Source organism: Ostrinia nubilalis, chromosome 28 (assembly GCF_963855985.1).
Source record: "Ostrinia nubilalis chromosome 28, ilOstNubi1.1, whole genome shotgun sequence".
NCBI classification, from domain to species: domain Eukaryota; kingdom Metazoa; phylum Arthropoda; class Insecta; order Lepidoptera; family Crambidae; genus Ostrinia; species Ostrinia nubilalis.
The window spans coordinates 3244083-3256531 of record NC_087115.1 but is presented as its reverse complement, the minus strand read 5'-3'; the positions used below and the strand labels follow the sequence as shown (position 1 = coordinate 3256531).

General features: G+C 37.5%; 1 protein-coding gene across 3 annotated transcripts; it reads right to left on the bottom strand.

Annotated features, from left to right (window-relative positions):
• Positions 1–1077: 1077 nt before the first annotated feature.
• On the bottom strand, positions 1078–12449 carry LOC135085391 (uncharacterized). 3 transcript variants are annotated; one of them, XM_063980173.1, is made up of 9 exons: positions 12156–12449; positions 10343–10450; positions 9336–9451; positions 7700–7759; positions 6727–6838; positions 5700–5826; positions 5001–5155; positions 4243–4373; positions 1078–3533 (listed from the first exon to the last, which is right to left on the bottom strand). In XM_063980173.1, the coding sequence occupies exons 1-9, from the start codon at positions 12227–12229 to the stop codon at positions 3178–3180; spliced, it is 1239 nt and encodes a 412-aa protein (XP_063836243.1). In that variant the 5' UTR covers positions 12230–12449; the 3' UTR covers positions 1078–3177. The 3 variants fall into 3 exon arrangements, with proteins under 3 accessions (XP_063836243.1, XP_063836244.1, XP_063836245.1); XM_063980174.1 differs by having other exon boundaries at positions 4252–4373; XM_063980175.1 differs by lacking the exon at positions 7700–7759.

Genomic DNA, 12449 nt, shown 5'->3' with positions numbered 1-12449 from the left:
CCATTGCGATGGGCATCGCTGTGCGACAGGGTGGCACTGCTCAGTTTACTTTCTCTTCCATTGTATAGATGACCCAAGCTGAACTGTCCCACCAAACTCAATGACAGGGGGGCGCTACCATCGTTCAACTATATGGTTTCCAACATGGCAAAAATCGGAACCAGCGATCCGGTATTGACGGTGGCGCCCCGCTGTCAATGTCATGGCACGGTAATACTATCTATACAGTATTCCAACTCGGCCATATTTTTGAAATAAATGTCAACAGCTCCGCGATACGTCACGGTATGACAACATGCGATAGGGCTGCTCACCTACAGTAGCCATTCTAATTACATCTGTCTACTTAGAATTTCTATCTAGTTTTGTGATTGTAATTTTTTTTTATTAAGACAAACAAAATACTTCGTGAATGGAATAGGATAAAATGCATGTTGTTTTTTGATTAGTAGATTTAATTTTAAAAAATATACTAAAATAATTTTGAATCTACTAATCATAATGAGTACTCAATGACCTGTTACTTTAATTTCAGGCGGGTGAAATCGTTGGAAAAAGCTGGTTTTATACAATATATAATTTTCATTTCAAATCAAACTGACTGAAAATGACCATTTCTGACAGTTAATGACTAGTTTTTGACAAATTTGACCGTAAATGACGATCAGTCAAATTCAATCTCCTTAGTCATTTCAACATTAGGCCATCGACATCCGTTCGGCACATTCGCGACACCCCTAATTTTTTCATCTCGACCACGTCCCGAGATTTGAAATTCGAAGGAAAGCTCGCGTTTCGTCGGTTTATATGAAGTTACAATACTGTATGATATTATTACCGTGGTCATGGATAGGACAGTTCATTATTTTGGAACTACATGTTTTGTCCCCTGTCTAATTTGCTTTTCTTTATTTACCTCTTTTGTCTTTTGTGATGTCCATGGCAATAAATGTATCTTTCTTTCTGTCACGTAATATGTTATTATGTCACCCCTCCCGTGCCGTTCTCATACCTCAGACACTGACACAGTTTATATGGTAGACCTATAATTTACTATTATGCTAAATAAAACAAGTATTTAGAATAAAAGGCGTTTTTATTTAACATTGATTACTCCCTCGCAGACAAACATTAGCTCTATGTTAAGAAGCGACCAATATTTGAGTCGTTCCGATTTATAATTATACAATAGGTATATTTCAACACCAAAATATATCAAACTTAATTGTAAGTGCATGTTCAATGATAATATCATTAGACTACATGGGTCTGGGATGATTTGAATCAATAGTCTGGTCTGCGAGCACGTAGAATTTTGTCCATTGACCCCAAGCTACCCATCCTTATCGCTCGCGCGTAATTATATTCTACAGTGGCGACAACTGGTAAGAGCAATAAGAATAGACTTCATTGAAGAGTTGTCGTTGAAGTAAAAATCCATTTTGAAAATTCGTAGGTTGAGTCTACATTTAGCCGATACATAAATGTACCAAGAATTCTAGAATATTGAATGTACTTCCCCCAGCACATAGATCAAGTTGAAAATTTTAACGACTACACTGTGCCTGGAAAACGTTACATTAGTGACAACTGACAGTTAATACCGAAATCGCTTCACACAGCGTAAATACATACAAAAAACGACGGAGCGAAGCGATTTTGAAATTTCAACTGTCACATTGTCTAACTAAGGATTGCTTTGGGACTACAAATAATCCCAGACCTCTAAAATCATAAACTAAAGATATTGAAGTACGTCTGTACAACATTCATACGATATAGCTCGCGCAACGAGAGTTGAGGCGAACGCGTACTTACACTGATGTAATATTTGAATACAGAACACGTTCAAATATCGAATACACTAGCTATCTCGCTCTGCTAAATGTCTGCAAGCGAGACAGAAACTTGTCAATGCGACTACCTAAGACAACGTATACAGACACAAATCTTTGCTTGTGTCGATGGCCTCAATTATCTTTGCGCGAACTATACATACATGCCAAACTATTAATTAATAGAAAACAAACTATATTTATCTATATCATTTCAAACGCAACCTCGTACCGACGTGAAAAAACGAAAAAATATACAATCCTTAAGCCTTTAGAGAGTAACGTGAGCTTAACCCTTTAGCAGGCGCAGAAAGTAATTTTCATTGAATTTGGACCTTAACACAATGGGATAAGGTTAAAAATGTGGTGGCAATATGAGAATAAGCCTTTAAAAGGTTAACAGTATTGCAAAAAGCCATAATGCGATTCCCAGTGGACTAGAAATAGGAATTTAGTGATTCTGTTGTGTACATTAAACTAACATTAATTGTATCTCTTTTTTACATCTATAGAATGAAAGAGAGCATCTTGAGAGGCATCTGACCAACTAAAAATGCAGTTAAAGATATTAAAAACCGTACAATTGTCACAGAAAAAGATAATACATTGACACATTCATCGATCTGTCTCTCTCTTTCAATCCAAATGAAATATTGCAAAAAAAGCTATTAATCATGACCACAAATTCATATTTTTTGGAAGCATAATAATAAAATAACCATAATTGAGATTAAATAACTAATTTAACTTAAAAATGATACCGTAAATCCATTATTATATTGGTAAAATATGAAAACCACCTCTTTGACACTTCTAAATCAACTTCCAGAGATCGTTTGTAGAAATAAACAGAACATGATAATTTAAGAAATTGATTCCCAAAAAACAAGCTGGTTTTAGCAGACTTATCAACTCGGAAAGGGATCAACACAGTATCACCTTTCGCGAGCTGTCAATCGCGAGGCGTTTACGTTACGGTGCGGATAAGTATGCGTTGCAGTATGGAGTTTCATACAAAGAATACTGACCACCTCGAGTTGATACGGTTACGATCCCTTTCCGGGTTGATAAATATGCTACATCCTTTAATGATTTCTGTCGCCTAGTGGAGGCATAGAATTGGCGGGTGAAGACAACTATAAACAACGTTGAATTTACAGTGATATCAAATGTATTTTTAAGTTACCACACGAACACAGTTTGGTTAAACTGTACCATCAAAATTGACTACTCAAAACAATTAGAAATTTTGTGTGAAATCTTAAATCATCAAAATCCTGCTATTTCTCTAAAACTGTGATCTACGAAGTGCCAGCCCACATTACCCCCAAACAATCCACGTTTAAGTGACAAAATCATAGCCGAGGAACTTTTTATTTTTCCGTCTCACCCGAGGAGCTTTCTTCGGTGTGTCATATTCCTCACCCTCTTGCTCGTAGACCACGTTGTTCTCAATCACCCAGTCTTCTTCATCCGTTCTCATCTGGATCTGTTTTACTTGTTCTCGGACAGCGGAGAAACGTTTCTTCTTCTTCTTGCTGGATTCCGGGGTCTCCTTAGTTCGCTTTCGAGGTTGTTCCTCAAGAACTAAGTGCTGGTATTCCTCCACAATGTAGTTTTCTGGCTCGTAGCTGGTCGTGATTTCGACGCCTACGGATGGGTCGACGTCCGGTAGTATGTAGTAGTTCTCGAAATTGCCTGTTGAAGAGAAGGAACATCAATTAATATACTGTTCTGTGTATAGGAATAATAACAAACTATGTTAAAAGTTTGTGTGCACAGAAGTATCTTTTAGTTGTAATAATAAATGCTATTTCTTCTCCTTCTTTTTTTGATATCACAGTTGTGTCAACTATTTTTTTTAAACAATCGCCGTATGCCTTCAAAAAAACAAACTAATCATCATTTTAACTTTCTATTCTCATATCGCCAAAGGCCTGGTGACCTGTAATACAGATTTTCTTAAAATCTACAATAGGGACCAGCTCTGAAATGCTGATCTATAGTTAAACAGATATTATCCTAAATTAAACTGTTTTTTTTTTAAGAACTAAAGAAATGTGTTATGAAATGAACCGAACTAACCAGTTTAAGTATTTTTGTAGCTTAAAAGTATAATTCTAACTAACCCTAACATCTTTGCCCCTCATAAACAAGAGTCAAAACGTGGCCTACGTTTCACGAAAAGTAAGTCTAATTGTTTGTAATTCCTAAAATAAAAAATAAAAATTCCACGGGGACCCAGTGGAATTTATTTTATTTTTTAAGGCTAAAAGATGCAAGTGATAAAATCTTATTGACGATTTTAGACGACGTAGGGCTTATCGTGTCAAATTAAAAGTTTATCGTGGCGCGCATTCAAGGCCTAATGGTCATATCTGTCCACACCGGGATTCGAATCGCTTACCGCACTCACCGGGCAGCGTAATCTCGTTCATATCGGCCGTGAAATGGCGCTTCTTCTTGCCGGAGTTGCAGTGCTTGATGAACGCGTACTTAGGCTTGGTCTCTTCGGGGATGATGTTCACCATCCACTCTCTGCCGAAGATAGAATTATTTATTTGTTTATAAGGATCATCACGAAAGTAAAGATTGATTTACACGTATTAAGAAGTTAAGTAGATATAGTTCCAAAATACTGAACTGTCCTATCCATGACAGTGACAGTGGGGCGCACCGTCAATACCGGATCGCTGGTTCCGATTTTTGCCATGTTGGAAACCATATAGTTGAACGATGGTAGCGCCCCCCTGTCATTGAGTTTGGTGGGACAGTTCAGCGTGGGTCATCTATAACTTAATTTTAAGTCTATGTCAAAACATGTCAAGTGACTTATCCGAAAAATTAAGTAAAGATCTTAAAATCACCTACTTGCTAGGTAGGTAGTAGCCTGTTAGATGGGGATCGTCAAAATATTAAGCGGGTATCAACAGCCGCAGTATTTATTAATGACAAAGCGGGTTTCACCTGCTATTTGGGTATCGCCACCCTGCTAAGCAGGTATCACAAACCTACTAGGTGGGTATCACCACTCTGCTAGACGGGGATCGTCCCGCTAGGCGGGGACCGTCCTGCCAGGCGGGGGATTTTTCTGCTAGGCGGGGATCATCCTGCTAGGCGGGGATCGTCCTGCAATTTGGGTATCATCGCCCAGCTATCACCAACCTGTGCTCTGCAGCGGGGATTTCGGAAACCTCCTCCATGCTGATCTCCTGTTCCTGAGCTATCTCGTATATGAAGTTGTCGGAGATGGTTCCGTCTTCCATCACTTGGAGGACTTCGCTGCCACCGGCTGGCGAGGTGGACGTTTGGGGGACTATCTGAAAATATAATATTATTAAACAATCATACTCAATAATCAGTAGCCTTATTCACGTAACAAAACTTTAACGACAACAAATCGCTGAATGCGATCCTATCGAGTAATCGTTCTATCGAAATGACCCTTGTGAATACGGATTTAGGACTGTTTTTCAATGGGACGACTTCTGAACGTCAGCGAGATCTTGACTGTCAAAATACATGAATTAGGCCACAGGATCAGTGGCCTAATTCACGTATTTGTAGACAAATTTTGTATATTATGACATCCACGAGGTTCATTATTATCATTTCAGCCACAGGATGTCCACTGTTGAACATAAGCATCCCAAAATGATTGCCACGTTGACCGATTGGTAGCAGCCTGCTTCCAGCGCCTTCCTGCTACCTTTATAATGTCGTCGGTCCACCTTGTGGGTGGACATTATCATATTTATATTTTTTTGTCTTGTTATTTGTGATATTTTTTTCAGATTTTTAGAAAACCGTTATCCACAGGATTATCTTAAGTAAATAAGTAGGTATCTGGTAAGCTATATTTACCTCTATAATCTGCTTAGGATCCTGCATCTTGGTGATGACCTGTTCCGCCTGGGTGATGGAAGCTTCGCTCTTGTCGGACTCCACTTTAACTACCCACAGCTGCTTGCGTTGCAGGTTCTTGAGGGACCTGGAAGGAAAGCATATTCATCATCATTTAAGGACGAAGCACATTTGCGGGATGCAAACGGATCGTAACCGTATCAACTCGAGGCGGTCAGTATTCTTTGTATGAAACTCCGTACTGCAAGTCTGCAACGCAAACTTATCCGCACCGTAACGTAAACGCCTCACCTCGCGTAGATATATAGATTTTTGTATCACAATGATTAGAAATAAAAATGTTTTTCATTTTTATGTTGCACTTTAAGACTGAAGGTTCTTCAGGGAGTTGAAAGGAACGGGACTATTCCCACCTCTCGTTCCCACCGCTGCAACTCCTGTGTAGCCAGGATCTACAGCTTGACCGCCAATAACCCAACCAGTGAAGGTCAAGTTTGTCCCGAGGGAAAGTTAAACTGTCATTGGACCCGCAACGAAATTAATCAGAAGAACAAAAGCCACGCCATGACCCTTCATGTCAATCGCCAGAGGTACCATCATCATCATCATCATCATCATTTCAGCCACAGGACGTCCACTGCTGAACATAGGCCTCCCCCAATGACTTCCACATCGCGCGGTTGGTAGCGGCCTGCATCCAGCGCCTTCCTGCTACCTTTATCAGGTCGTCGGTCCACCTTGTGGGTGGACAAGAGGTACCAACTGTTAAGTATTTATTCTGTTTTTCAGGTTCCGTAATCCTGACAAGGAACCCTTATAGTTTCGATATTATGTTACTGTCTGTCCGAGGATTTTTTTTTCGTTATGAATGGCGATAACTTTTTAAGATATTTTACTGGTCGGTCTTCTGATATGTTATACAGCAGATATACCTATATTAATTCAATATAGCGATGATGTATAACACTCCTTCTGGCGCAGTCGGGTAAAAAACCGTATTTAAAAAATATCTAGCAGATAAACTCACAGATATCCGAGCGTGTCGACCAACTGCCTCACATTGAGACGCGACACATTCTCGGGTTCGTGTTTGGGCGGGTCAACGGAGTAGTTGTGATCCATCCGTATTATATCCAGCACTGTGAACAATATACATATTATATTAAAGCCCGGTCTGTGAGCACGCAGAATTTTGTCCAATGACCCCAAGCTACCCATCCTTATCGCTCGCGAGTAATTATGTTGCTGTTGCGCTCGCACACTTACTGCGGGCGCCCGTCGCACAGTCGCGACAGCAATATAATTACGCGCGAGCAACAAGGATGGGTAGCTTGGGGTCATTGGACAAAATTCTACGTGCTCAGAGACCGGGCTTTAGCTAAATATACAGGGTATAAAAACATTAATGAGACTTGTAAGACACCATACAACATAAAATGCAAGATATAGCAGGTATTTGACCGCAATCGCACCTGGTGTTAAGTGAGATGCAGTCTAGGATGGTACTTTGTAAAAATAAAAAGGTGTGTTAATTTATTATAACAATTTTTGTTATAATTATAGTTATATCTCGTCAATGTCATTTATGTATTAAAAAAAATTATTTTATTTATTTAACAATATTTCAACAGCATTCTATTGTAAAGCTACCATAAGTCAAGCAAAAAATTCGAGTTTATTTTCTAGGTATATCACATAATATGCACGTGTATTTAACTTAAACTATACGGTATATGTATACATATACAAATACTATATACGGTATTATGATAGGGTAGTTGCCACCACCAGTCTATCGACAAGCTATGAAGTCATTTTTTTGCCAACACAATTAAATATTGATTAAAAAAATGTATAGATCTACTCGAAAAAGGTACGAAAAATCAAGTTGCATAGAATTTGGGGTATATGATACATATTATATTGATACAATTCATATACTTATTCGTATTGCAAGCATGCTAAGTAGGCCTTTGCCCAACAGTGGGAATGGTGGGTACCTTTTGGTTTTTCTTCAATGAACTTTTCGAATAGGTTCTGGTACCCTCCGGACGCCGGGTCTGTAACGAGAACTCTAGGTTACTACCCTCAAAAACATAACTGTCTTTGACGCAGTTGGGTAAAAAAAATTATACTGTTGGGGTAATGGCGGTAGTTAAATACTGATTGCTACTGAAATCTAACGATACTTTTTGTTATACAATAAATTATTTCATTAAAATTTCTTAGCGATTAGAGTCGCTTCTCAAACTATGCCTGAGGCAGTTCGATTTTTTCAAGTTGTTTTATTTAAAAAATATTTTATTTTTTGCGTCTTCTAATGACATCTCAGTATTAAACTGGCCCATTAATTGTCCCGAAGCAGTGGTAGGGTTAACATTGGGACGTGTAACAGTGCTTTTTAAAAGCCTACTTGCAAAAATAAATGAGCGTTATGAATCATTTTTAAAATAATAAATTCTTAAAAACATCTCATGTAATCGTTTTTGAGATATTAACTTAATTGTAGTTCAGATTTACGAATAACATAGCTTAGATAATACTATAAAAAAAGAAGACACATTTTATAGTTTACACAAGTATCGATATACCTACCTACCTATTCGCAGCACTATTAAGTATTGAGTACTAACTTATTAGTTTTGTACCAAGTGCATTATTGCATAATATAATATGGCATTGCATGATAGACCTAGTTCTCATATTTAACGTATATTTATGCCTATTTTTATAATACAGCGTGTGTTCCTCAAATCATAACGTTTTATGTATGTAATTGTACGTACACATTTTGAAAAGAACATGATTTTTTGCTTGACTGATGGAGTTTTATATTTAACAAACATAAAAACAATAATATTGTCCACCAAGACTTCTCCCAGGCTTCCTATGTCCTTGACTTGACAAAAAAAAATTAATTCTTTTAAATATTTTTTCATCATTAATCATCATTTTTCCTGAACAAAGGCCTTTACACATTGACCAGTAGGGAAGAGTCTGCATCTGGCGCCTTTCTGCTACCTTTATAATGTCACCTGTCCCTTGACACTACTTTTTTATATTCCCACTTGCCCCACCATCGCAACCTCCACTAGAGGCCACTGGGAATTTATTTTCAAAAATGTCTTAGTCTCTCCCATATGTGAAAAACAGAAATAAAAGATTAGATCAAAAAATGTATAAAACAAAGTGGTATTTCTCTATAGATCTATCTATTTGAATGTGACACTCAAAATCTATCAAACTGATTTCCATGTACGGTTTTTATAATTTGCTGAACGAGAGGAAAGGAGATTTTCGTAATAAATTCCTAGTTGTATCCAGTAAATCAACTCTGGTGAAGGTGGGAGCAACTGAGAATAACGCCCGTATTCACAAACATTACTATGAGGTCTCACAGTGCGCGTGGACGCACAGGGTCACCGACGAACCAATCACAGAGCTCTATTCAACGCTGTGCGTTCGATTTGCTGTTTCACTTAAGCAAGCATCGTTTGTGAATACGGGCGTAAGATATTTTTATCCTACATAAACAATTTCCCACATGCCCCCGTGGGGGGCGAATGGGAATAAAATTTCCCACTTGCCCCCAGTGGGGGCGAATGGGAAAAATTATTTTTTTTAAAAGGCACTTACTCTTCTTATCAGCAGGTGTCTGCTGCACCGGAGCCACCTTCTCCTGCAAGGTTAGCAGCTCGGGCAGCATGGGGGAGTCTATCCACAATCCTTGCGAGTCCAGCTCGAAGTGGTACCTGAGGCATAGGGGATATATAAAATATTACAGAACAAACCTCGCCAGATGTAGATCCTGGCTACACAGGAGTTGCAGCGGCGGGAATAGTTCCGAGAACGACATAAAACTCAATGAGGGTTTTCGCGTATGAAAAATCCGCCAGATGGCAATACGAAGACGCAAGGTCAAAATGCTGCATGATTGTTTATTTTTGACATGACATTGACAGATATGTCAAAATCCACCAATCACGCAGCAGTCAGACCCCACATCCACGTCCCGCCATCTAGCGGATCTTTCATACGCGAAAACCCTCATTCAGTAACTTTCGATTAGTTGAATATCAATATTTAGTCCATTGGTTAACTTATTTGAAACGCGCCCCCTTTCGACCATACAAAAAATTCCGCGACCCCCCTCCTCCAGTCAAGATTATTTAATGGTCGTATCGTGCAGTCTGGAATGCATTCTCTCAGCGGTCGCAAGTTTTTTTTATACTTAAGTACACAAATAATGGCCCGCGCTCCCCTTTAAAGGTCTTTGCGCCTCAGCTGGGGGGCGCACCCCCCACTTTGGGTACCAATGATTTAGTTAGACCAATCACAGGGACGACGCCCTTGTTCAAATCCACTTTACAGACATATTTTTCCAGTCAAAATTGCTTTTATTTAACCAAGGGTGTTAGTCAAACCACTTTTGACTGCAAAAACCAATCAAAAGTGGTTTCGTCTGGTTTAAATTTTACCAATCAGTCAAAATCCATACAGTTATGATTAGTAATAATTAGAAAATCATCAAAAATGTGTTTTAATTTTTTTTAAAGTGCAAACATATAATTTGTGCATACAAAATGGTCAAGGGCCTGAGTCGATTATGAGTTTTCACTGTAACATCTATAAGTTTAACGTACCCGCATAACTGCAGACTGACATGCCGCCACAGCACCTCGCTCTCCTCCTGCATGGCCCCCTCGATCCACTCCTGGCGTTTGGTATCATCTTCTGATGCTGTGTTCGCACTGTTGACAACCGAACAATAATATAAGTGTTTGTTTATTGAATAACTTAATTATGACAGGTCAAAGACAAATCAAACCAATAAAAAACCGGCCAAGTGCGTGTCGGACTCACGCACAAAGGGTTCCGTACCATTGATTTATGAAATTAAAATTATTATTTTTTTATTTAAGTTATTTGTATGAAAGATTACGCGGTAATAATCGGTTTACAGACATGACGAATCTATAAGGGTTCCGTTTTTTGCCATTTGGCTATGTAAGAAAAACATTGTCAATTTGTCAATTGGTTTTGAATGTGATATTAGTCAGCCACCACCAGGTAGGTAATAAATATTGACTAGTAAGTCAATTTACTAAATAAAACAAACAAAAATGTTCACTAGACACTATCAAAAGAAAATAGGTCACAAGTTATGATTTTAGCCAACAATTTCACACTATAAATAGAAATATTTGCATGTGTTATTCATATTCTTATTCATACGAACAACAATAATTTCTGAACGATAAAAAAGTAATGCTACATTTTCAGCTCTCTAAAAATAGACGTTAAAAATCTTTTACGTTTACAATCATTAGGGATGAATTTGGTAAATCATTTCTAAAAATGTTGACTTTGTTAAAGTAAATAATGCAAACTTATTAGAAAATGAAATAATCAATTGTGGAATTTTAAACATTACATATTTGTCTTTCTACCATTAGATTTTATGATATCAAAAATTCAGATAAGCAAATTATTTGTGCATTAAAATGTATAAAAAAATTTTTGTTTAATCCTGATTATTTTTAACTTATTTATGAACATATGGGTGGATAATAATATGTTTCATAAACATGGGTTGATATGTATGTTTCTCATATTCTGTATTGAATATTGAAGAGTTTAAAACATTAGACACTAAGGCTGAGTTGTACAATCATACTTTAATTTGACAAACATCAAAAACCATGGGTTATTGTTATGGTTAAAACATATTTTCATCAGGTCATTCACTGCAGGAGCATGACTCTCCAATTTACCACAGGCAAATGGAGGATTCTAGGAATATATTGTTCTTGGTTTAAAATATGTTTCTTTTGGTCACGTTTACAATTTTATTCTAACCTTACCTACATGATCACATTACATTGTTAGGTTGGAATATTCCCAATAATTCTCAAATAATAGGTAATTTCATTAATGGGACATCATAAACTATCTGCAAACAATACATCAAAATATGGTGATAAGCATTCATGTTTCTACACACAAAGAAAGGCAACAAAATGGCACCCTTATTCCCATAGCAATAAGAAACAATATTGAAAATTTTGACAATATTTACCAATTGAGGAAATATCACAATATATCGATTCATTGGTACATTAAAATTAGGTGATATTAACACGTAGCGTGATTAGAAATTTTGCCGCCAATTTTCTATTACGTAAACAGAACTGGATAATTAAAACCACATCATTAATATTTAATGACAAGGTTATGCATTTGGTAAAAAGTGTAAAAAAAACTACATGTTCGAATTAAGTGACGTGATTTTGTAAAACGCGCGGGAATACGCTCTGATAAGAAACAAACACACAGCTCCGCTTGGCATGAGTTAGCTTCTATACAAAATTTCGAGGTCACTCCGAAAAACGCCCCATGACCAAAAATGCATCAGACATCAATATTTAGTGGAAATACATAATGTAAACAACTCACTTGTAAAAGGAAAAGCTGCAGACTACATCGTACTCCAAATTGCAGCCCTCGACGACGCACTTTTGAGCACACATTATGGGCACCTAACCCGTACACCAAAAATGGACTCCGCGTACTCACATCTTACTTTTATTGTTTTATTATTAAAATACTACGGTTTAGCGCCTAAACTAACTTTCAAACAAACTAATTTGATAGATCTTTAGAAAATTATCAATCAAATGTCGAAAATGACGTGCTGTCACGAAAAGTCGAAAAATTAACAAATGCCGTCAAATGAATGCGTGCCATGAA

Excerpts from the sequence above, each read along its gene's own strand:
- LOC135085391 (XM_063980173.1), bottom strand. The coding sequence starts at position 12,229 with ATGTGTGCTCAAAAGTGCGTCGTCGAGGGCTGCAATTTGGAGTACGAT. Across the intron at positions 10,451-12,155 it reads TGCAGCTTTTCCTTTTACAA|TGCGAACACAGCATCAGAAG; the intron begins GTGAGTTGTTTA and ends GGTTGTCAACAG. Across the intron at positions 3,534-4,242 it reads TACGCTGCCCGGTGAGTGCG|GCAATTTCGAGAACTACTAC; the intron begins GTAAGCGATTCG and ends TCTCTTCAACAG.